The sequence below is a fragment of the Chrysemys picta genome, chromosome 2 (assembly GCF_011386835.1).
Source record: "Chrysemys picta bellii isolate R12L10 chromosome 2, ASM1138683v2, whole genome shotgun sequence".
In the NCBI taxonomy this organism is placed as follows: domain Eukaryota; kingdom Metazoa; phylum Chordata; order Testudines; family Emydidae; genus Chrysemys; species Chrysemys picta.
Window position 1 is genome coordinate 93,606,769 of NC_088792.1, and position 23,142 is coordinate 93,629,910.

Consider the following 23,142-nt stretch of genomic DNA (forward strand, 5'->3'; position numbering starts at 1 on the left):
GGGTTTAGTCAGTCTTTCATTGGTGCAGTGAGGTACGATTGGATTGGAAAAGGTGCAGTTTCTGGAGCTACTAAATATAATCCGGGCGGGAAGTGATTCAGAAGATCCAAGAAAGGGAGCCAAATGTGAAAGGCCAGTATAATATAGTTCTATATTTGGAAACACTCAGTCACCTTTGATTTTATGAGCTTCTAATCTTTGTTTTAAATCTTGGCCTTTTTTCTTCCCATGGTCAGATTTTGATCACTCAGTGTCAGTTAAATGATTTGCCCAAGCCCAATGTAAATGACTCAATAAAAATCAAACGCGCGCACACACACACACACACACACAACACGTTTCCTAGTCCATCCTATCTGACAAAAGCCCGAGAAAATCGATATGCCCTGAAGGTTAAAAATATTACACAGCATGTTTTCCCTAATTTACAGAACTATTCTAAATACCGTAAGCTAGTTTTAAGTAGGGGTTAATGACACTAGTTAAATGTAATAGGAAGCCAATATGTACTATAGTACGGACAAATAAGACACCTTTCTGTTATTATAAGGGTGTAATATTACTCCTGGGGGAATTCTGCGCCAAAAAAACAAAAATTCTGCACCAAAAATTTTTGCGCACAATGTTTTAAAATTCTGCATATTTTATTTGTCAAAATAACACAATATAATCACTCCAGTTTCAGTTATTTTAGTAATTTATTTCAAAATACCTGTCAACAAGTATGTCAACAATACAAACAATAGCGAAAAAGATTCCCCCTGGAGTAGAGAGTTAAAGAAACCCCTACAACAACCCAGTTCCAGTTGTGGGGTGGTGTAAGGGAGGGGGCTGTGTGGGGCCCCCAGAGCCCAGACCCCTGCACTCCCATCCCACCAGAGCTCCACTGTGGGGCAGCCCCCAGACACCAGCCCCCCTTCCCCCCCAGAGCTGAGCCGCAGGGCAGCCCCCGACCCAGACACCAGCCCCGCCCAGAGCCTTTACTTTCCCCAACTTCTTTACTGTCCCGCCGGGGGATATGGTGTGGTGTAGCCCTGCCCTTCCTCGCCCTTTGCCAGAGCTGGGTCTCTCAGGCCCTCTCCCATCCCTGGGAGAATGAGGATCAAATGAGAATGCAGCCTCCAGCCCCGCCAGGCTCCGTGCTCCACTCACTGCGAAATGGGCTCTGCAGAGTCCAGCGGTCCCTAGTGGCGGCCAGAAATTCTATGGGGGAAACAGGGAATTCTGTATCAGAGGGGTAGCCATGTTAGTCTGAATCTGTAAAAAGCAACAGAGGGTCCTGTGAGAAACTGCTGATCTCCAGTTCATTTGCAAATTTGACACCATCAGATAAGGATTAAATAAAGACTGTGTGAATGGCTATCCAACTACAGAAGCAGTTTCTCCTCCCTTGGTGTTCACACCTCAACTGCTAGCAGAGCACCTCACCCTCCCTGACTGAACTAACCTCGTTATCTCCATACTGATTTATACCTGCCTCTGGAAATTTCCATTACTTGCATCTGAAGAAGTGAGGTTCTTACCCACGAAAGCTTATGCTCCCAATACTTCTGTTAGTCTTAAAGGTGCCACAGGACCCTCTGTTGCTTTTTTAGGGAATTCTGTGAAATTTTGCATTGTGCAGTGATGCAGAATTCCCCCAGGAGTAATTTAATATGAATAGACTTAGTGGCATTTTTTGGATTGGTATTTGTCAACTGTGAACTGAAAACAAAGACATTAAAGGTGACTTTTTATTTATGTTGGTTAGAGAAGGGAATAGGTATCAGCATTTCTATTTGCTGATCGGCAGTATTATACTTTTATGCCACCTGCATCAAAGGGGAACAAAGGTTTGCTACTACACAGCAAAAATCCCATATACCTGCAAATTTGTTGATGGTCTTGAGAGGCCTTCTGTAATGATTAAAGTAGAGTTACATCAGAGAGTAGGCTAATCAGTTTTGGTAAGTATCATCACAGGTGTCAGTACCATGACTTTGCATCAATGTGTAGTGAACAGATATAGGAAGGAGAAAGAGAATGAGGACATGAAAAGAAATGTTAGATTCCCAGTAATGTTTTGAGACATGTTTTTGAGCATTTCTCACTCACTTTTGGAATGTCTGGAAGAAGTTTGCTCTTAGTCTTGATATCTCCCTCTTTATGTTCATGCATGCACATGTGTATCTTCTACACGATTCATTCCTGTGTTATTCCAGTTAATGGCGCTGCAACTCAGTGAAGTTAATCCAGTGTGAATCAGGCCCACAATATAATGTCCCTGAGCCCTACAAAATTAAGTCTCCTTGTTTTTTGTAGCATAATAGTCGTGGAGGGAGGAGGAGAAAGAGAGATACAGTCTGTGACTCTGTTGCCTGTACTTCAGAAGTAAAGGGTTGGGAAGGTAGGGAACTGTTAGGGCAGCACAGGATACCAAAGAGCCATGTAATAATTGAAATGGAAAAAGAGAAAAGAAAAAATGTTTCAGTCGCTTCCTCTGTGCTTGTAGAACCCACTGGGGAATGTGCATTCCAGATCCCCCGCTGTGCTATGGTCCATATGAGTTGATACAGCCCCCAGCTACAGAACTGTTGCTCTTTAACTCAAGTTGTAGGATTTTTTTCTCTCTGGTTCAGTCCTTGGTGTGTCACGTCTGTGTGTGCAGTTGCTGCTCTCCACTCCCCTAACATCCCCTAACAGACCCTGGGCTGAAACATAGTTACAGGGCCTTATCTCAAGAGTAGTTTGTCAGGGGGGAAGGGGTTGTGTGATGGGGAGAAGTTTGTGGGTTCAAGGTGGACCCTTTACTACTACTTAATGTAGCTTATTTGTGGTTGAATGGCTTTATATTATGTCCATGATGTTTAGTTGAGGGTGACTAAGTACAGCTATATACTGCAAAATGAGCCAGAGAGAAGAGAAATCAAGTGGCATTTCTGTCTGTTAACTTTAGTCAGGCTTGTGTGCTGACTAGTGGAAAGTATGAGGCTTCTAGAGAAGCTTAATCACTGAACCAGGATTTATAGCACTGCAGAGTGAATTGAGATCAATTTATCTAGCTGCTGGATAGCAAACTGGGACCAATAAATAGCCTGGTGTAGAAAGCAGAAATTATTGGACATCATCATTGCTCTTTACCAGACTTGCACTGCAATCAGTGCAGTAGTAAGAGGTAGTCATTATTGGCTGTCCAATAAGTTACACTGTTCCAAGGTTACACTGAGGTTGGCTGCTTTAGAGAAAAAAAGTGTGATGTGTTTAATGATGGCTGGATTGACATCCCTGGGGATTGATCACGCTCTGTGTATTCACAGAACAAGTGTGGCGCAGTTAGCTATGGCACAGGTAGCAGAAACACAAGCTTCTTTATGTTGCCTTGACAGTGTGCCTCAAACCTGATCTCCTAGAACCATGTATCTTCAGTCAAACCTCCCAGCTCTACCCCTACTTACCAAGGAGCTAGGTTCCCTTTCCTGAACTACGCCCCAGTCCTGCAAATACATAATCACATGAATAACTTTACATGAGTAGAGTTGTGAAGGCACTTAAGTGTTTGCAGGATTGGTGCTTTAGGCCAAGAATTTCTAAATTAAGTGCCTAAAATTGGACTCCTAAGTCCATATGTAGGTGCTTGAATAAGTGACCTGATTTTCAAAAGCACTGAACTCCCAGTAAAGACACTACATTTCCAAGCTGAAGGTGCACAAAGAGCCACAGGTAAATGTTTTTTGGGCTTTCTTTTTTTAACTTGGAAGGAATAGAAGGAAATGGCTATTAAAGAACTTCCCAGCTAGTGGATTGTAGCCCACCCAGTGAGAGACACTGCACAGTGAGAAGGAGCAAAGGCAGTATCTTTGACATCTTCCCCAAGAAATGAACCTTGATATGGTGAGGATTCAAGTTTGGGTTCACCAACACTGACTGCCCTGAAAAAATCCCCAGTGCAATATAGGGTACATCTATACCGCAATAAAAACCCCTCAGCACAGTCTCAAAGCCTAGGTCATTTGACTCTGGCTTGGGCTGCGGGGCCAAAAATTGCAGTGTAGACGTTCGAGCATGGGTTGGAACCTGGGTTCTGAGACCCACCCCGCCTTGGGGTCTCAGAGCTTATGTCTACACTTCAATTTTTAGCCCTGCATTCCAAGCTCGAGTCAGCTGACCTGGGTGAGCCGCAGCCATAGCGCGGGTCTTTTATTGCAATGCAGACATAGCCTTAGTGGAAACAGTGAGGTGCTGTAGAAAAGACTAGAAAACTGTGGTCTGTTTTAATTCTATAATGAAGCTTCATGTTGGTCCTGGGCTGCTGAATAGGACTATTGCAGCCCTATAAATCAATCGGATGAAGGAAACGGATCCCTTTCTTCATGTAAACACCCTTTTGGTCTAACTGAGTACATTCAGTTTTAAATAAGAACACATGGCAGGTCGGAGGAATTCTAATGGGCTTTAGTATAGCAAGGAACCAGAATAGCATTGTAGAAGAGAGTATGCAATAACAGAGAGACCAATAGTGAGAGTGGCAATTGTAATGCCAGTTTGGCACATCATCTCTCACTTTCAGCCATGGAAGGTCAAATTATCTACTGAACTCTACAAATAGTGTTTTTACAAATGAACCAGTAAATAGGTAGAATCAGCAGCCACCTTAACTATTCGTGTTGCTTCTGATCAGAAATTAAATGCTTTATGAAGGTTACAAGCAGCTAGAGAAATGAAAGTAATTTGCACATTAAGCATCTAGTGCTGCATTATTTGCCAGGGAAAGGCAAAATCACAGTTTGCATTATCGGCAGTATGGATCTGAGTCTCATCTTTTTACTGAACCACTTCGTTTGTCTGCCTGATCACACTGAACTTCTAGTGAACTTATGTACAGGAATTCCTCCATATGAACTGTCTCACGTTCGTCCTGTGCAAGCTTAGAATGTTAGTGATTGGTCACTCAGTGGCGGGGGGAGGGGGTAACTGGATAGGGAACCTTTAACTAGCCACTAAGCATGGAGTTCAAATTCAGCCCAGATATATAGTGACACAGTTGTTACTGTACTATGACAACTGCCTAGTGGCCTAGATGCAAGTTAATGGCTCTCAACCCATCACCCAGTGGATGCACATCACTGGAAAAAAATCACTATCTAATTATTGCCCTGGATGACAGTCACCTCTGAGAGGCCAAGAGTTCAGTGGAGTTGGAGTTCACATTGCCTGTCCAGAGAGGTGGCTTCTCCAATATTAAGATGTATTCATGGTGCCGGGTGGGGAGGGTTGTACTGCCATTGCCAGTGCTGTACTTGTTCTGTGAATAAATAAAGAACCAGGGTGTCAGTACCAACTTCTTTCACAACCTTGGAATTCACAAGCACATTTTAAAAATTAAATAAATAAATAGAATTAGGGACAGAAAATAAGAAAAACAAGAGGCAGTGGGTCTGCACTGGTTTAAAAGCATTTTTTATTGAAATGCATTCTTTGCTCAATGCTTATTTGCTCAGCTATGAGCTTTCCGATAAGTAGATTGAAAGGTTCTCTAATTTCAGCATTGCTTTTTCCTTAAGTACCTCTCTCTACTAGAATATTATTGTACAGCATACTTAGTAAATTGTAATAGATATCCAGATTCCTCCTACTCTTACAGCAGCAGTGCATTAGAGCTATACGTTTTCTCTGATATACTCCTTTGGTGGAAGCATATTAGTGTCTGAACTATCTTTATCAGGATACTAGCCTTCTCTGTACTGATAGCAATAGACCTGGCAGACCTAAAAAGCATTGCCTGGAACTGTTTTATACTTCACTATACCTGGTCATTATGAAATTTGGAGAGGTATGAAAGCTTGAAATACATGAAAGTGAAGACAGGTATATTTAGGGTTTAGAACAGGGGTTCTCAAACTGGGGGTTGTGAGGTTATTACCTCAGGGGTCGCAAGCTGTCAGCGTCCACCCCAAACCCTGCTTTGTTTCCAGCATTTATAATGGTGTTAAATATATTAAAAAGTGTTTTTAATTTATTAGGGGGGTCGCACTCAGAGGCTTGCTATGTGAAAGGGGTCACCAGTACAAAAGTTTGAGAACCACTGGTTGAGAACATGACCATTCTTAGTGGAAGGCATGGAAATGTAGTGAAAAGGGCTTGATTTAACCTTGTGTCATGCCAGCTTCTGTTACAGGAGTGCTTTATATCTGGATATACACCGCTACCTCGATATAACGCTGTCCTCGGGAGCCAAAAAATCTTACCGTGTTATAGGTGAAACCGCATTATATCAAACTTGCTTGCGCAACCCCTCCCCTCCCTCCCCCGGAGCACTGCTTTACCGCGTTATATCCGAATTCATGTTCTATCGGGTCGCGTTATATTGAGGTAGCGGTGTATACACTAGTTAATAAATAAGATGCCAGTCAGGAATATGCAGCTTAGTTCCAGGGGTTTGTAGGACAATAAAACTTCACTGCAGTTGTACACTGCAGATGGCTTCCTCTGGCAGACTTATGCATCAGTTCCTAGCATGGCCTCAGAAGTAAATCAGTTTTTAAGCCTTAAATACACTGTTGTGGCTGTCCAGAATCATTGACTCATTTCAGCAGTGGCTGTGAGCAACATTCCCTGCTGCGATGCAAATACATGGGTATACTGGTGAAAAGTGGAGCTTCCTCAGGGTCACATGGACAATCTGTTAAGTGGCTGGCTGTAAGACTGGAAAGAAAGCATGGTAATCGGAGTGGCAATATCCGCATAATGCAAAATGCTGGTGGTGGAGAATGTTCTTGTCCTGCCAGGAGACCTGCAGTCAATTATTGCAATCCGTAAGTAGACACACATTTCTGCTAGGTGGCATGTCTGAAGCTACTGATTTATTGCGTACTCTGGCTAGCCTTCAGTCCATGGAGCCTTGACTGTACGTTATACCTGATGTCTACTGGTGAAGCCCCATGAGCAAGAAAAAGTGCAAACAGTGCTTTTGACTTCTCCAGTGACCCTGCTGGTACAGTGGGTGCAAAGTTTGCACCTGCTACCCAGATAGGTTTGAATTGAGTCCAAAATGTGAAATGACCAGCACTCTTTATAAGTAATGTATTTAAAAAGTACTTATGGTTCCTTCAGAGGTGAGTTTGGTATAAAATGGGTATTTGGACTTGAAGTTTGCAAAAAAAGGAGGGGGAAACGATACCTGATTCCTCACTGTTATGCTCATTTTTTCACTTGTAAAGACACCGGAAACCACAGAGCCTTATCTGCACCAGAGCTCCTACCAGTTTGATTAGAAATGCAACTTAACTGAGGGTACTATGCATGGGATTTTTTCCCTAAAATCCTCTAGTATAGAGAGTGGCCAAGATTTCTACTTCTCTACAGGTAGGATAATGCCCCGACATTAGAGTTGCCAACTTTCTAATTGTATAAAACCGAACACCCTTGCCCCGCCCCCACTCATTCTATTCCCCCTCCCTCTGTCGCTTGCTCTTCCCCACTCTTCACTCACTCGTTTATTTTCACCAGGCTGGGGCAGGGGGTTGGAGTGTGGGAGGGGGTAAGGGCTCGGGCTGGGGGTGCAGGCTCTGGGGTGGGGCCAGAAATGAGGGGTTCAGGGTGCAGCAGGAGGCTCCGGGCTGGGGCGGGGTGTTGGGGTGTTGGAGGGGGTGTGGGCTCTGGCTGGAGATGCGGGCTTGGGTGGGGCCAGGAATGAGGGGTTTGGGGTACAGGAGGGATTCAGGGCTGGGACAGGGGATCAGGTGCTAGAGGGGGCGCGGGCTGGGGCTGAGGGGTTTGGCATGTGGGAGGGGGCTCCGGGTTGGGGCAGGAGGTTGGGGTGCTGGCTCTGACTGGGGTCTGGGCTCTGGGGTGGGGCTGGGGGTTGGGGTGCAGGAGGGGGTTCCGACCTAGGGCAAGGGATTGGGGTGGGGAAATACAGAAAGACCTGGATTTTAACACACTGTTCCAGCCCCATTTCCTGCTAGACTGATGTTGAGCTAAGTTGCCTGGTCATTTTGGATGAGTCCAAATCGTGCTAAATTATTTTCAAAACCACAGTCAAGATTACAAAACTGAAATACATACAGACTAAGGGCTCCCTGCTCCCACTGGAGTTGAGGATGATCACTCAGTACCACATGGGATCCTGCCCTAAACTAGCTTCCTCCTAGCATCAAGTATAGTGGGATTTTTAATGTTTAACATGGCTTTACCTTCCACTGACCAGCCAACTGTGTTCAGAACCAGTTTAAGGGGAATTGTGGTAAACTGACCTAAAAGGCACTTGTTTAGTTTATAATCTCTTCTCTCATGAAAGATCAAACAGGGCCAAATCCTCTTGTGGTGTAAATCAGCATAGCTCCTTTGAAGTCGATGCCCATTTACATTAGAGCTTGACCATAGCCTTTGCTTAATTGTCTGGATGAAAAATGAGAGTGTGTTTCCTGTGAACCTTGAGTTAATCCCCTGGATTTTGTGCATATCAGGCTCAGAGTGGAAAAAAAAGTCAGTAAACATACAACAGGAGTTAGAATGGGATTTGTACTAAAAAGGCACGTGTACAAAGAACTGGAGCAATGGTTTGACCACTGAATGCAGCAAACAGATAGGGAGGTAATTTCCACATAATGTATTCCATCCTGATTAAGATAATGATGCCAGTGTAGATCTGGGACCTCAGTGCATGCCTTCACCTAGTGATGACTTCACATCTTTTATTTGCCTTATAGGGCAAATACTGCTTGTCTTACTTACAGTCCCATTGAAGTCATTGGCCTAGGGTGAACAAAATTTAGCCCTTTGTTGGCCATCAGTGATAGGTTAAATAAAGAAGAGTTTTGTGTAATGGTGAGGGAATAAGGCTTTGAATAGAAAAGGGGTAAATCATATACACCGGACCCTTGCTAGAAGGCGGGATTTGGGACCCACGTGCGGTACCGTGTTATAGCAGGGACCACGTTAAAATGAATTGTAATTAAATTTGGGATCCATGGCCACAACCGCGTTATATGTGAATTCGTGCCATATAGATGCACGTTCTAGCGAGGGTCCGGTGTACTTCTTTCTGGGCAGTTTTCTGTGTGTGTGTGTGTGTGTGTGTGTGTGTGTGTGTGTGTGTGTGTGTGTGTGTGTGTGTATAACTTGTTTTCCCCCCCCCTTTAATGTCTTGAGCCCAGTTCTGTTTTAAATATTGTAAAATTTTTGTGTAGTGTCCCAAATATCCAGTGATGGATACCATGGAAATTGGTAAATTGTTGATATCGAAGAACAAAACTGGTTAAAGAGCAACTGCAGAGATGTAAATATTTGGGTAGAAAAATGACCGTTCTGTTAAATACTTCTTCAGTATTTGTTTCAAAAGATCTTTCAGTGTTGTTTTAAACTGTTCAAATGGGATGACCAGTGTGACTACTCTTATACGGCAAATTTGAATGTTTACTAATTTAGGAACCAAAAAGTCTATGTAGGACAGCTATATCAGATCAAACAAAGCACGTAACAGTGCCTGTCCCACGATTTATTGTAAGACTCCTGCATGCTGCATCATGCAACAGGCATTTTAAACCTTCTGAAAGAAAAAAAAATAAGAGCAAGATTTCAAACCTAGTATAACTAGTGCTTTGGAAATGTTTGCCATTAAATGATTCATTTTTTGTGTTTCTCTCTTACAGCATCAAGCTCTTGGCAGTGCAGGAGCTGTTCGATAGAGATGCTTTGGAAAAGGTATTTTTTTAACCTTTTATACAACAACAATAAAATGTATTCAAGCTCAAATCTTTTAATGTCAGCAGGGTTTCCAAACTTCATGTGAAATCAAACAGCGTAAAACATAAACAAGTAGGACTTCTTTTCAGCTTCACAATACATAGAGTCAGAGGGACAACATTTGTTCCGGACTGATTGTATTCTCTAGAGGCTTTTGTATGTTATAGCAGGATTTGAAAAGAAATCTCTCTCTCTAATCTGTTTGTAGGAGCATTTCCAAAGCTAGTTGAAGTACATGGTTTGCAAAAAGAGTGAGGAATGTCCAAAGAGGTCAGGAAGAACCTAATTCAGTGCTACATCCCTTTGGAGCCTGAGGGGCCTGGCCAGGGCAAAAGTGGCTTTATGCAGAGGGAGGAGCACTGATGTAGAGAGGGCTCCAACAATTTGGCTACTCAGAACAAGTCTACAAAACATGTGTTTAAGACAATGGCAGTTGCTGGCATCTAGTCTACACTAGCGATCCCAACAGTGAAGCTGTTCTGGTGGCAATGAAGGAAAATTTGTAGCATAAATTTCCTATTGAGACAAGGCCAAGAATGTACCACAAACAGACCACTTGAGATCTGAGTGAGCAGATTTAAGGAGCCATGTACACCAGAGTCAGGCTTTTCATGTAAATCATAAAAATCATGTATTTATAATCACTCCGGCTTCAGATCTTTCAAAAATACTGATCTATTCCATGGAGAACCAGACATCCTATTTGTTGTCCACTCAATCTGAAGCTGCTATGGCCTGCCCTGCATTCATTTCATATGATCAATATTCTAGAAATACTAGGAGATATAGAATGAAGGTGAGTAGAGAACTTCCTCAGTGCTGAACAACAGGAACAACCCTTGGTATTGCGTGCAGAGGGCCAGCACAAGTTGTGTCTGTGTCCTGAGCTTTGTTTTTGCATAGGATGAGTTTCACAAAGGGCCTTAACCACACCTCTTTAAGTCAACGGGAGTAAATTCATTGGCTTCAGTAGGCTAAGAGCAAGATTTTTGGCTAAGGGCATCAAATATCTGATCCTTCTTCCTTTTTAAACACCCACCCACCCATTTTATATATATAACAAGCATATGATGATGATGTTGTTGTTTCTGGTGGTGGATCTACTAGCGTCCTTCTTTGAGGGTCAATGGACTTTTAATTCCACATGTCTTTGGCAGACCTCTGTTTACCTTTTGGCAAAATGCCTCCTTAAACAAGACCTTGCAAGAAAGGGTGACCTCAGTGTGGTGTGACTGCCGGACAGACCATTGTTTGTAGCTTTGCAGGAAGCTCTTCATAAAAGCTCAACATAAGAAAAATGATGTTTCTAAATTGAGCTCTGTGACTATTTTATATCTGCTTTGATACTATGCCAGGCTTAAAGAATTAAAAAGGCCAATTCATCCCCCTGGAAAATAACAGTGTTGTGTTATATACGTACAGGAACATTTTGCACTCCCCATCCTTCTTTTTTTTTTTTTTTTTTTTTTTTAAGCACGCGTCACTAGAATAGTGATCTCCATACTATCTGCTTAGAGTTCCTCTGTGGAATATGCAACTCATGTTGTCTTTTAAATTGCTATTTAATCCTATAGTGTTGTAGAAATAAAACAAAATACTAAATATCTTTTACTAATCCGTACACCTTAGATTTCTTGTATCTAAAGGTGCTTGGATGTTTTTTTTTAAGCTAGCTGAGTTTTTAACAAAGGTGTTTTTCCTTTAATACGTTTTCTGGCCTTTGTCACGTCATCTTACTGGGTATTCACTAATAATATATTTTCTTTAACTTCAGTAGCCTAATTTTTCATTTCTTGATACAGAATCCTGTGTTGATTTTTGAAAGAAGGGTGAGATATAATATACTTATGATGATGATGATATAAAACAAAGGTTTTATGTGAACATCTGTGGAGGAGGAGGAGGAGGAGGAGGAGGAGGAGGAGGAGAAGAAAGAGCTCCCCCTCAGTCTGACAGAGACCTGTGCACATGCTTAAGTTTGCACATGATGGAGTAGTCCCACTGAAGGCAAAGTCCCATGGAAGTGAGTAAAGTTAAATTTGTGCATAGGGCTTTGCAGAATCAAAGCCTAGATATGGGGAAACAACTGATCAGGCAATAACTATTAACACGGTTTTGTGCCTTTTTTAAAAGTTTATCTGGATTTGGGGGAGATGCTCATGAAAGTGAGGGGGTGACAGCACTGCCTTGACTCACAGAGCGGGGGTAGGAGTTAGCAGTTTCTCAAGCTATGAACATAGCACCTCCTTGATGGTAGTAGGATCAAAACAGCCTGTGATAGCCTGATTCAGTATGTCAGTTTTTGACACACACTCCTTAAACACAAGAAAAAGAGCAAGATAAAGATCTAACTGTATATTTAAATTATTTACCTTTATATTTTGATTTTTCAAGAGCAAAAGTTGGTGGTGGTGTTTTTTGTTTTTTTTTTAAATCTCATCTTTAACTACTTATGTTCATTTACTTTTTGCATTTTTCCCAGCTTGGACAATAAATAGATTGGTCAGTTTTACTTTCAGGTACTCATAGACTAGAACAATGCTGCAACATATGGGGCTTCGTACAGTGTGAAGAAATATTTGTTCTTTGTTAAAAACAAACCAGTTATTATTTAATTCTAATAATAATGGAAACATTTACATTGTTCTGGGGTTTTGTAGAAGTTTAATTTTAGAAACTGGCCAAATTTAGCCTGACAATGCCCTTTTAAGCCAAAAAATCTGCCACAAGGGTCTGCCCAAATTTTAAGGATTACTTGGGAACCCAGCCAGGAGGTGAAATTGTCTGGATTTAGCTAGAGCAAGTTGCTCTGGGCTAAGTATTGCAACCCTTACTCACATTAGGTAGCAGTTATTTCACTTGACTTCAATGGGACTGTTGACACAAGTAAGTGCTACTGAATGTGAGTGAGAATTGTAAAATTGGACTCTAGGAGGAATTTGGGCCATAGCCTGCTCCCATTGCAGTCAGTAGAAGAATTGTTGTTTTCAATGGAACAGGATTGGGTCATATAAGAAGAGTGAGTCCTTAACCAAGAATTTCCCCCAGTGAGCCCCTACTACAACTCAAATCCAGACAGAGAGAGACTCTTAAGGAAAGCCCATTTATTTTCCTTTTGGCCCCAGTCCATCAGAACGCTTCGGCTCATGTCTAACTTTAAGCATGTAAGTAGTCTCATTGACTTAAGTAGAATTCACATGCTTAAAGTTAAGCATGTGCTTAAGTGCTTTACTGGATCCTTAGTAAGTTCTAGCTATAAGAAGCATTTTGTCGTATCTTAAACCTCCAAATCTGTCTGTTTCTCCCTTACTCAGCCTCAGCTTACCTCATCTGTCACAACAGTGCTGCTTATTTGGCAGTTTAAACTGTAGAACTCACAGTCCTTTGTTTGAAAAGCACTTCTATCTTTTGTCATACACAGGGACATATGGGGAAATCATGAGATGATTGGGTATGGTAGAAAGGATTTAACAACATGAATTTGTGATGGTTGCATTGCTCATGATTGGCAAAGATGCTTAGAGGATTTGAACTTTGGATGCAACCCTGGAGGAGATTGGTTAGCTGGCAGAGCACATATGAGCTGTTTAAAGGTACGTGATAAATCCAAGATATCACATAGCTCTCCAGTGTATCACATGGATATCACCACCACATAGGCATAGTGTGGAGGGGTGTACTATCTACCTTATCTAAATTTTAAATATTACAAAAGTAATTGTATACAGTCCCTAATTAAAGATGAGAAACTCTTGGCCAGTTCACATTAAATAAATATAGGGAGAAAAAATATCTCCTCAAGGGAAATCTACGCCTTATAATTTAAGAAGAAATCTGTTTAGATAGTCAGAAGATTGAACTGCAAAGCCAGCTAGGTGACATTCCAGCCCAGCTCCTGTTTTTATGTTCAAACCCATGAGCGTTTTGCTGTGCACAGCAAATATGCTAAGATTATTGTTCTGTGCTCATTGGTGCTTTGAAGTCAGCAGAACATGCAGGAAGAAACCTCCCTGGAACTTTTCTACCTCTGTTTACAAAGCAAACAAACTTCACACACACATTCTCATGATGGTGAAAAGACTAGCCTACCCCTCCAAAAACAAAGATGCCACTGGTTTAAAAAAAAAAAAAAAATCTGGGCCAGATCCTCAATTGGTGTAAATTAGCCCAGCTCCACACACCTCTCGCCCTCTATGTGTTAACAATGAAGTGCTGGTATACTGTGTGTGTTAAAGATGCTTCAGAGCTCCATTTTCCCAGTAAGACATGTTTTGCCACACTTACTGCAATGCAGATCCACTTTATGCGGTTGACTGGAATAGTCAAATCCTGAAGCAGACACTGTTATGTGGATTGTATGGTAGTTCCAAGGCCATACAGAGGCCCTTGCATAGTTTTTAAATTTATTTCCCCCCCCCAAAAGAACATAATTTAGGGCATGTGTACATTATGGGACTGATCTAAAGCCAACTGAAGTCAATGGAACTCCCATTAATTTCAGTGGACTTCAGTTCAGGATTTAGATTAGATGACATTGGCATGTGGTTGTCATCATCACTGGTGATTGCTATGTGTTTTGTTTTGTTTTTTAAAATCTCCTTTAAAAGCCTCTCTGGAGTTCAATAATATCAATTTTGATCCTTTTATTTTGGTAAAATCATAAGATTATTTCCAGTTCCGTATTGATATTTTGCCAAATATTTTCCCAGTTGGGTCTGAGATGTTAATGATGTTGGGGGCCTTGATCCCATTTTTCATTGAGATTTTGTAAGCCTGTACTGTAGAATACTATACTTATTGTAGGCCATTCCTTCCCTAATTGTGTATTAGTAAGCTTGCCTATCTGCTGATATACTGGATTGTATGATAAAGGACTCTGATATTTACACAGCAGATATGTCAGGGTTGCCAGTTTCTTGTCAACTATTAGGAGTTTTACTTCTTAAGATAGTGTTGTCTGTTCAGTAGTCTTTTGAAAGTGTAAGGTCAACTGGAATGTATGGATGGGTTAGAAATGAATTGTCTAGCCTGGAATGAGTGATGTTCTTGAGCGGCTTACCCAGGCTGGGGTGAGAACTGGGTTAATGTACACTGGGGTTCTTACTAGAGTTAATATCCAGTGGACTTGATAGCTGGGTTAAGTAGAGGTATGTGCCTGTTCTCTAAATGTCAGCATCCTTTCTACTCTGACATTTTGTGTGGTGATGTGCATGGAAAGCTAAATGGTAGAGATATTAATCTGGTAGGTCCTTTTCCTCCAGGCAGACCCGTCTTCCCCCTCTCTCTCCTCCCCAAATCATATGAAGGAGATAGGGCTGTTTCGGAGATAGGGCTGTTTCTTTTCCCATAAAAAGAACATAATTATCTTGTTTTAAAACATGTAGCATTTATCTGCATTGATGACAATCCCAAAATCCAAGTAATTCATAGGATATATGTTCATTATTAGCTATTTTCACCCTACTCAGCAGTGAGACGAGTAGTTCAGGTCACCTTTGTGCACTTCTGTTTGTATTGTGATGTGATCCAAGTTTAAGTGGAACCAGGTTGAAAAGTGGGGCACACATCTTTTATGCCCCCTTCTTTGCCAGTGTGAAACAGTAGATCAGGGATCGGCAACCTTTCAGAAGTGGTGTGCCGAGTCTTCATTTATTTGCTCTGATTTAAGGTTTCACATGCCAGTAATACATTTTAACGTTTTTAGAAGGTCTCTTTCTGTAAGTCTATAATATATATAACAAAACTATTGTTGTATGTAAAGTAAATAAGATTTTTAAAATGTTTAAGAAGCTTCATTTAAAATTAAATTAAAATGCAGAGCCCCCTGGACCGGCGGCCAGGATCCGGGCAGTGTGAGTACCACTGAAAATCAGCTCGTGTGCCGCCTTCGGCACGCGTGCCATAGGTTGCCTACCCCTGCAGTAGATGTTGGATCGATATTTTGGACCCGCCCAGTAGGTGTGACCATTCCTGTTGATGCAGAATCCTGATACAGACCCACAGAGGAATCAGTGAAATACAGTGGGTGTGGTGTTGAGCAGGCTGGTTTATTTACTATAACACTAATGTCAACTGATACTACATAGCATAGCAACTGATACTACATTCTGTTTGCTTGATAGAGATACCTTTAAGTATTGGGTGCTGCATATTAGCATTGCCAGGTGTTCCAGGGAAAGATCCAGAGGACGGGAGAAAAGAGGCAACTCTGTTGCATTCCCCTTTGTAGCTGTACAATTATTATTGCAGTTTGCAGGGGATTTCAGGCACTTCTAACCTATTTTTAAAATGCTGAGTTGTGCAGTGCTGTCTCTGCAGTAGTGTTCTGTGGTCTGCTAAGTGTACTGATAGGCAGAGATGTTTAACAAGAAACTATTTTCAGTGTTCTTGATTCAATACAGTATTTTCTTCTGACATTATCTGCACGTTCTTTGACAATCTCTGTTGAGTTATTAGAATGTCAGCTGGGGGTGAGGGTTTTTTTTTTTTTTTGGTCTACTTTTGAGTAGATTGAGACAGATCAGTGTTTAATCATGATTAAACACATTGTAATCACTGTGCTTTCTAAATCCCTTTCAGAGCAAAGCAGACTTTTTTTTTTTTTTTTTGTGTGAAAGGATGTTAAGCAGAAAAGAGTTGTTCAGTGTTTGAAATACAGCTCATGTTTCCTGTTTGCATGTTTAAGTACAGGCACGTCAGTTCTTGTGTACATGAATACTCCAATATGTACGAGTCTGTGTATGCATGTTTATGTGCGTGTGTGCATATATATGGTGGGACAAACAGAACCTGGTATAATCTATCTACTGCCCTCATTGCGATAGCATCTGGCCAGCTCACAATTATTAATTAATTTATTCTTACAGCATCCCAAAGGGGTAGGGAAGAATTATTATCCTAGTTTTATAGATGAGGAATGGAGATGCACAGAGGTTAAATGACTTGCAAAAGGTCACCCTAGAAGTCTGGCTAGGTCAGGAATTGAATCCCGGTCTCCTGAGTCCAGTCCAGTGTTTTAACAACAGTTTTTTCCCTCATGGACATAAGTTTTATTGACTCCAGCAGGAGGTGGCTCTGCTTAAACTAGGACTGAATTTAGTCCAGTACGGCATCTTCATGTGCCTATTTTTGTGAACTGTTAATGGGAGTCCTGACTAATAAAGGCCACAGGACTGATGCGTTTGTCCCCCAACTCTGTAACTGATAAATAATAATATTTAATTAACACAAATCAAGGGTTGAGCCCTGGGTTAGTTAAGAAGTTGTAAATATTGACTGTGCTTAAAACTTGGCTTTTTTGTTAATCTGTTTTAACATATTTATGCTGTCTAGAGTGATACAGGGAGGCAGCATTGTCTAGTGGTTTGAAAATAGGAGGAGGTGCTAAAAGATCTGGGAGCCTAATTCTGACTCTGGCACTGACTTACAATGTAACCTTTACCAGATCATTTTACCTCTCTGTTTGCTTCCCATTCTGTAATGTAGGGAGAATAATATTTAATGAGCCTATTTCACGAGGATATTGAGGCATAATCACTTAGTGTTGCTGAAAAGCTTTTAGATCGTTGGCTGGAGGGCACTATATAATTGAGAAGTATTATTTATTTATACTAGCACATGAATAACCATTGCCCTTTATACCACAGTAAAAAGGTATTGAAGAAATGTTTGCTAGATAAAGTGTGCTGCTATTTTGTGTTGAGGACCTGAGGTGGGATTTTTTTCTCCCATAGGAGTCAAGGTGACCTCGGATAGTGCATTTCCCACATGTCAAAGGGAGAATGTACACCTCTACCTCGATATAACGCGACCCGATATAACATGAATTCGGATATAACGCAGTAAAGCCGTGCTCCCGGTGGGGGGGTCTGTGCACTCCGGTGGATCAAAGCAAGTTCGATATAACCCGTTTTCACCTATAATGTAGTAAGATTTTTTTGGCTCCTGAGGACAACGTTATATTGAGGTAAAGGTGTACCTTTTAGAATACTACTAATATTTAGCAAAAATTCTTACACATACTTAAACTTTTTAAAGTTACATAACAATTCCAGACGAGACTGTGTAACAGTGTGCTAGAAAAGACCCAAAGCCTCTACACACGTATTGAATTTATACTTGAATTATTTTCTCTCATGGAGTAAGATGCTGTTCAGTGTGAGTAAAGAAATGCTAATCTGACCTTTAAGCATCTGTACTTTAACATCTTACTTTCTCATTGTCAGTTTAGGCCTGGGGACAAGAACATAAGACATTATGATCTACATTATCAACAAGGCTGCAGACAATTTCCTGAGTTTCATACTTAAACACTTCTTATATAAGTAAAACGCAAGAGCAGTGAACCAGTGCAGAAGAGAAGTGTAAATCCAAAGTGCTGGAGAGTGCTGAAGGCATTTCTGAATGGTGCTATACTTCAGCGGTCTTGCCAGCCTTTGTACTGAGAGAGAGTTTGCTTTGGATAAAACTTGTTGCCAAGTTCTGTTTGCCAGAAGCAATTGTCAAAGGCTCACCCTGCCCAAATTCGACTTATCTATAGGTTTGTTTTGTGAACATCTCTTGCTGAAGGAGATGGAACAGACAAGGAGAGAATAGGCAGCCTCAGTATTACCCCTACATAAGGTTGAAGGGCAGAAAATGCACAAAGGAACGTTAAGGAATGGAAACACAAAACTAAAATGCTTCTTGCTTAAGATCGGATTGGGCAGAGGGAAAGAGGAAGTGGGTTGTTTTATCCTGTCTGAATGGGTACAGTGCTTAAACTTCCTGATTTTTTTTTTTTAATTGAGTGAATTTGATGCTCCTTTTAGCACTGTGTGGAAGCAGGCAGATGCCTTACAAGCATCCACACAAAGGTCTTCTCAGCTCGCATACTCTTATTTGGATTCACAAGAGCAGAGAGTAGCTCCCGTTCAGAGTGGGATAGTGTTTTTGTGAGACATGTAGGATTACAATACTTTAAAACTGAAAGGCCAGGGAAACCTGTCAGAGTGGGTGGTGATGGTGGGTTGTTTACTGCAATGTTTTGGCAGAGTGGAGGGGATCTGGGTCCAGTCCTTTCCCCTTCCCATCATATTGTTGCTTTCTAAATTCATCCTTAAAGCAGGTGGCAATCTAACTCCTTACCTGCTAATACGTAATTTAGGGTCTGTTCACCAGCATCATGGAGGCTACAGCTGACTGCCCATAGCAGAAATGAGGAGCATGCACTGCAGGACTAGAGTAGTGCCCTGGTCCTACTGGAATTATTGTTCTTGCTTTCTTGTTCTCATCTTGTTCTCCTCTTCCTGCCCTTCTCTATAGGTCCTTATACCACGCTCATCACCATAGTATCTGAGCGCCTTCCAGTAGTTCATTAAGCAACGTGACTATACATCTGTCATGTGTTGTTTTTTCCTCTCATCCTCTCCCCAGATGTGCAGTGGATTAAATAATTTGGTAGAGTGCAGTGTTTTGGTTGTGTGGGTGGATTTAGTTCAGGGGAGGGCAAACTACGGACCACAGGCCGGATACAGCCCATCAGGGCTTTCAATCTGGCCTACGGGATTGCCAGCCCCATGGCGCAGCGGGGCTAAGGCAGGCTCCCTGCCTGCCCTGGCCCCGCGCCACTCCCAGAAACAGCCGGCACCACGTCCCTGTGGCCCCTGGGGGAGCGGGGTGCAGAGGACTCTGTGTGCTGCCCTTGCCTGCAGGCACCACCCCCCTACAGTTCCAATTGGCCGGGAATGGGGAACTGCGGCCAATGGGAGCTTCAGAGATGGTCCCATTCCTATCCCATTCTAACTCCTGTTGTATGTTTACTGACTTTTTTTTCCACTCTTTTCCACCACACGCTGCCCTCTCCAGTAGGTACCATCCCTGCTTGTCTTATTTTTATATAAATATACCTATTGCTATGTATATTAGAGAAGAAATCTGCCTTGCACTTGGAGCAGAAAATGTTGAGATTTGTGATGGTCCTCAGTTCTTTGGAGAATATTCCACAGTCTTGGACCAGCCCCAGAGAAGGTTCTGTCTCATGCACAGACAAGTTTTACTCTTATGGTTGAGAGTTCCATTGTGTCAGAGGAGCGTAGTTGTCAACCATGATCTTCATCTCAGAGCTTTAGACAATATTTTAGATATCCCGGGCCCAGGTCATGAAATGCTTTGAAGATAATCAGTTTCCATTTCCGCTATTTTATCTTTTCATCTTGTAGGATCAAAGTGTTTTACATACTTAAACTAAAAGGCAAACTTTTTATTAGACTTCACCTACCATAGTAATGCAACCACCCCTTGGGTGAAACATAGCATCTGTCTGATACCGTGAAAGCCCAGATCCACAAAGGTGTTTATGTTGTTAGCTCCCATTGAATTAGGACCCCAAATACCTCTAAGGGTCTGGGCCAAAATGAATCATAATTTGTCAAATTGAAATGACTGATCAAATGTACAGTGAGGACTTAGAATGGAGCTAGTCACATTTTCTCCTTCTCATAACACAAGAACTAGGGGTTATCAAATTAAATTAATAGGCAGCAGGTTTAAAACAAACGAAAAGAAGTATTTTTTCACACAGTGCACAGTCAGTCTGTGGAACTGTTTGTCAGAGGATGTTGTGAAGGCCAAGACTTAACAGGGTTCAAAAAAGAACTAGAAAAATTTCCTGGAGGATATGACCATCAGTGGGTATAGGCCAGGATGGGCAGGGATGGTGTCCCTAGCCTCTGTTTGCTAGAAGCTGGAATGGGTGACAGGGGATGGATCACTTGATGATTCCCTGTTCTGTTCATTCCCTCTGTGGCACCTGGCATTGGCCACTGGGCTGGATGGACCTTTGGTCTGACCCAGTATGGCCACTCTTATGTTCTTGGTAATTTGACCAGGGCACAGATTCACAGCAACCTTACTCTTGCATTCAGAATTGGCACCTTTCTGGGCCCTTAGTTCCATGAATCATTGGTCCAATACTCATACAGAAGCGAGAATCCTCTCTTTTGAATCACCAGCACCACTTTGGAATGCTGACAGGATCACAGCGCATCCTCTCACTCTTCTCTCCTTCCTGCACCATTTCTCACACTGCCATATCTTTTCCCTTCCCTCTCCGGCAGTCTTCAGGGTGCAGGGTGATTTAAAGCTACCTGGGAACCATAAAGCTACCTGGGAACCTGCTTCTACCAGGAGACTTTATGGGGCCTGGCCAGCCCAGAGTTCAGAGTTGCTGCTCCTGGCAGAGGTCCTTATGCTGCCTCATGTCTTTCAGGGCTTCTCAGTGGGAGTGGTTATCTCTTTCGCCCCCACTGAGAACAGATGATATGTAGTTAGCAACAGGGGGAAGCAATGCTGTACATCACATGTTGGCATCTCTGTGCTCCATTGCAGGGATGTAGGCGGATAAGCTAGTATGGGCAGTTCAGGTAAAGTGACTGACAGTCCCCTGACATTCAATTATAATTGCTCCCTTTAAAAAGCTGTTGCAAATTTACCCTCTCCCACAGCTAGGGTGACCAGATAGCAAGTGTGAAAAATCAGGACGGGGGTAGGGAGTAATAGGAGCCTATATAAGAAAAAGCCCCAAATATCGGAACTGTCCCTATAAAATCGGGACATCTGATCACCCTACCCACAGCACAGATGGGATGGTCCAAGAGGCACTGTGCGTTTGGGTGCTCCCCACCGGGTGGTGCAGCTCCATGCCATCCCTTTTTCTGACGTTTGTGCTAAGTGCATGACCAAGCCTATTGTGACTGTAGTCTGGATTTGAGCTAAGCATGCCACAGGTAAAATAAACCCACAAAATTCCAGGTCAAGGAAGAACAAGAAACAGTGGACACACACTTGCTGCTGACCATATAGTTTTTCTTCAGAGGTGGTAGAAATAGTATATGGAGCCCTTATTCGGTCCTTTTTGGCTGGCCTTATTGGACAAGATAGTGGGAAAAGAGGTGAAGGCCAACAGCTCTAAGCTTAGTTTTAGATAGTTTTTTTTTTTTAATTTACATAGCAACAGGAGCAGCATAATATCAAGCTAAATCAGCTTTTAGCTGTCTAAATGGATTAGTAATGCATTCACTCTGTATGGGGAGCCAGTGACCATTAGGACTGTTCAAACAGCATTTTGTGCGATTAAAGTACAGAAGGTCAGTTCTTAAATGTAATCAGTAGGGGGGAGGGCAACAGAGGGAGAAGACAGAAAACCCTGCCCTTTCTTTTCCTCCTCATAAAAATGTACTAGCAACTGTCTTCTGTTCCAGCAAAGAATCATTCTCACATCAGGACTCTGCCTGAGGATTAAAGATGTGAAAAATATATATAATCAGAAAGGAGGGGATAATAATACTGTATGAAATTTGTGAGGAAACTGGTTTTCTTGATCTATAGTGAAGTCTTTTGAAGCTAGTAGATTAGAATATATTCTCCTGATAATAAGAACCCCAAAAGAATGATGAAATATGATGAAATCTGTTTCCATGACATTATGAAGTATAACGCAATGTATTGTAAAATGAGAAATCAATGGAGGAATGCAGAAAAGGGTAAACATTAGTGATGTGGGAGAAAATTGTTGATTTGTATATTTTTCCTTTTTAGAGCAACTTTCCTGAAATTGCTAAAATCAGATCACAATGGTTTTCCACTTCCCTCTAAGCTTTTTGCTTCTGTCTTTATTACTGTCACATTTTATGTGGCAGTATAATTTTATCCCAGCCCTGGAAACATGTCAGTACAATTTTTAAAAATCCTTCTTCAGATAAGTTTCTTTTTACAGTTCCTTTTTCCTTTCGGCTTGCTCAGCACAGTGCTCAGGGCAATGGGAAGGTAAATAGATTCAGGGGAGATCAGATCATGGCAAATCGATATAGCTTTATCATTTTTCCCTCACCATTGAACAGGAAACTAGTTCTTCTCTTTTTATCTTGTACTTCAGAGGAAATTTCTCCATTTGGCTTGCAAATTAGGGGCCAGATTCTGATAATCTGACTGACATTGAGTAGTCCTATTGTAGGGTTACCATATTTCCACAAACAAAAAAGAGGACACTGGGGGGGGGGGAAGCCCCGCCCTAGCCCCGCCCCATCCACTCCCTCCCACTTCCCACCCCCTGACTGCTCCCCTCAGAACCCCAACCCCCCCTGCTTCTTGTCCCCTGACTGTCCCCTGCTGAGAACCCCCTACCCTAACTGCCCCCCCCGCCAGGACCCTACCTGTCCCCTGACTGCCCTGACCCTTATCCACTCGCATGGGTGGCAGGGTTGTAGAAATTTTGGTGGTGCCCAGAACCCCCCACCCCACCTGCCTAAGGCTCTGGGAGGAGGTCTGGGGTGCAGGTCCTCGGCTGGGGATTAGGGTGCAGGAGGGGTGCAGGTTCTGGGATAGAGTTTGGGTGCTGGGTGCAGGCTCCGGGCTGGGGCAGGGGGTGGGTGTGCAGGAGGG

The 23,142-nt window shown here is 42.3% G+C and overlaps 1 protein-coding gene across 2 annotated transcripts in view; it reads left to right on the top strand.

The window, feature by feature from the left end:
- Positions 1–23,142, top strand: part of EEPD1 (endonuclease/exonuclease/phosphatase family domain containing 1) — a 95,229-nt gene that overhangs the window by 39,572 nt on the left and 32,515 nt on the right. For both annotated transcript variants that reach the window (XM_005287361.5, XM_042860350.2), the window contains exon 2: positions 9,630–9,681. In XM_005287361.5, coding sequence (XP_005287418.1) covers positions 9,630–9,681 — 52 coding nt within the window. The remainder of the gene's footprint in view (positions 1–9,629; positions 9,682–23,142) is intronic.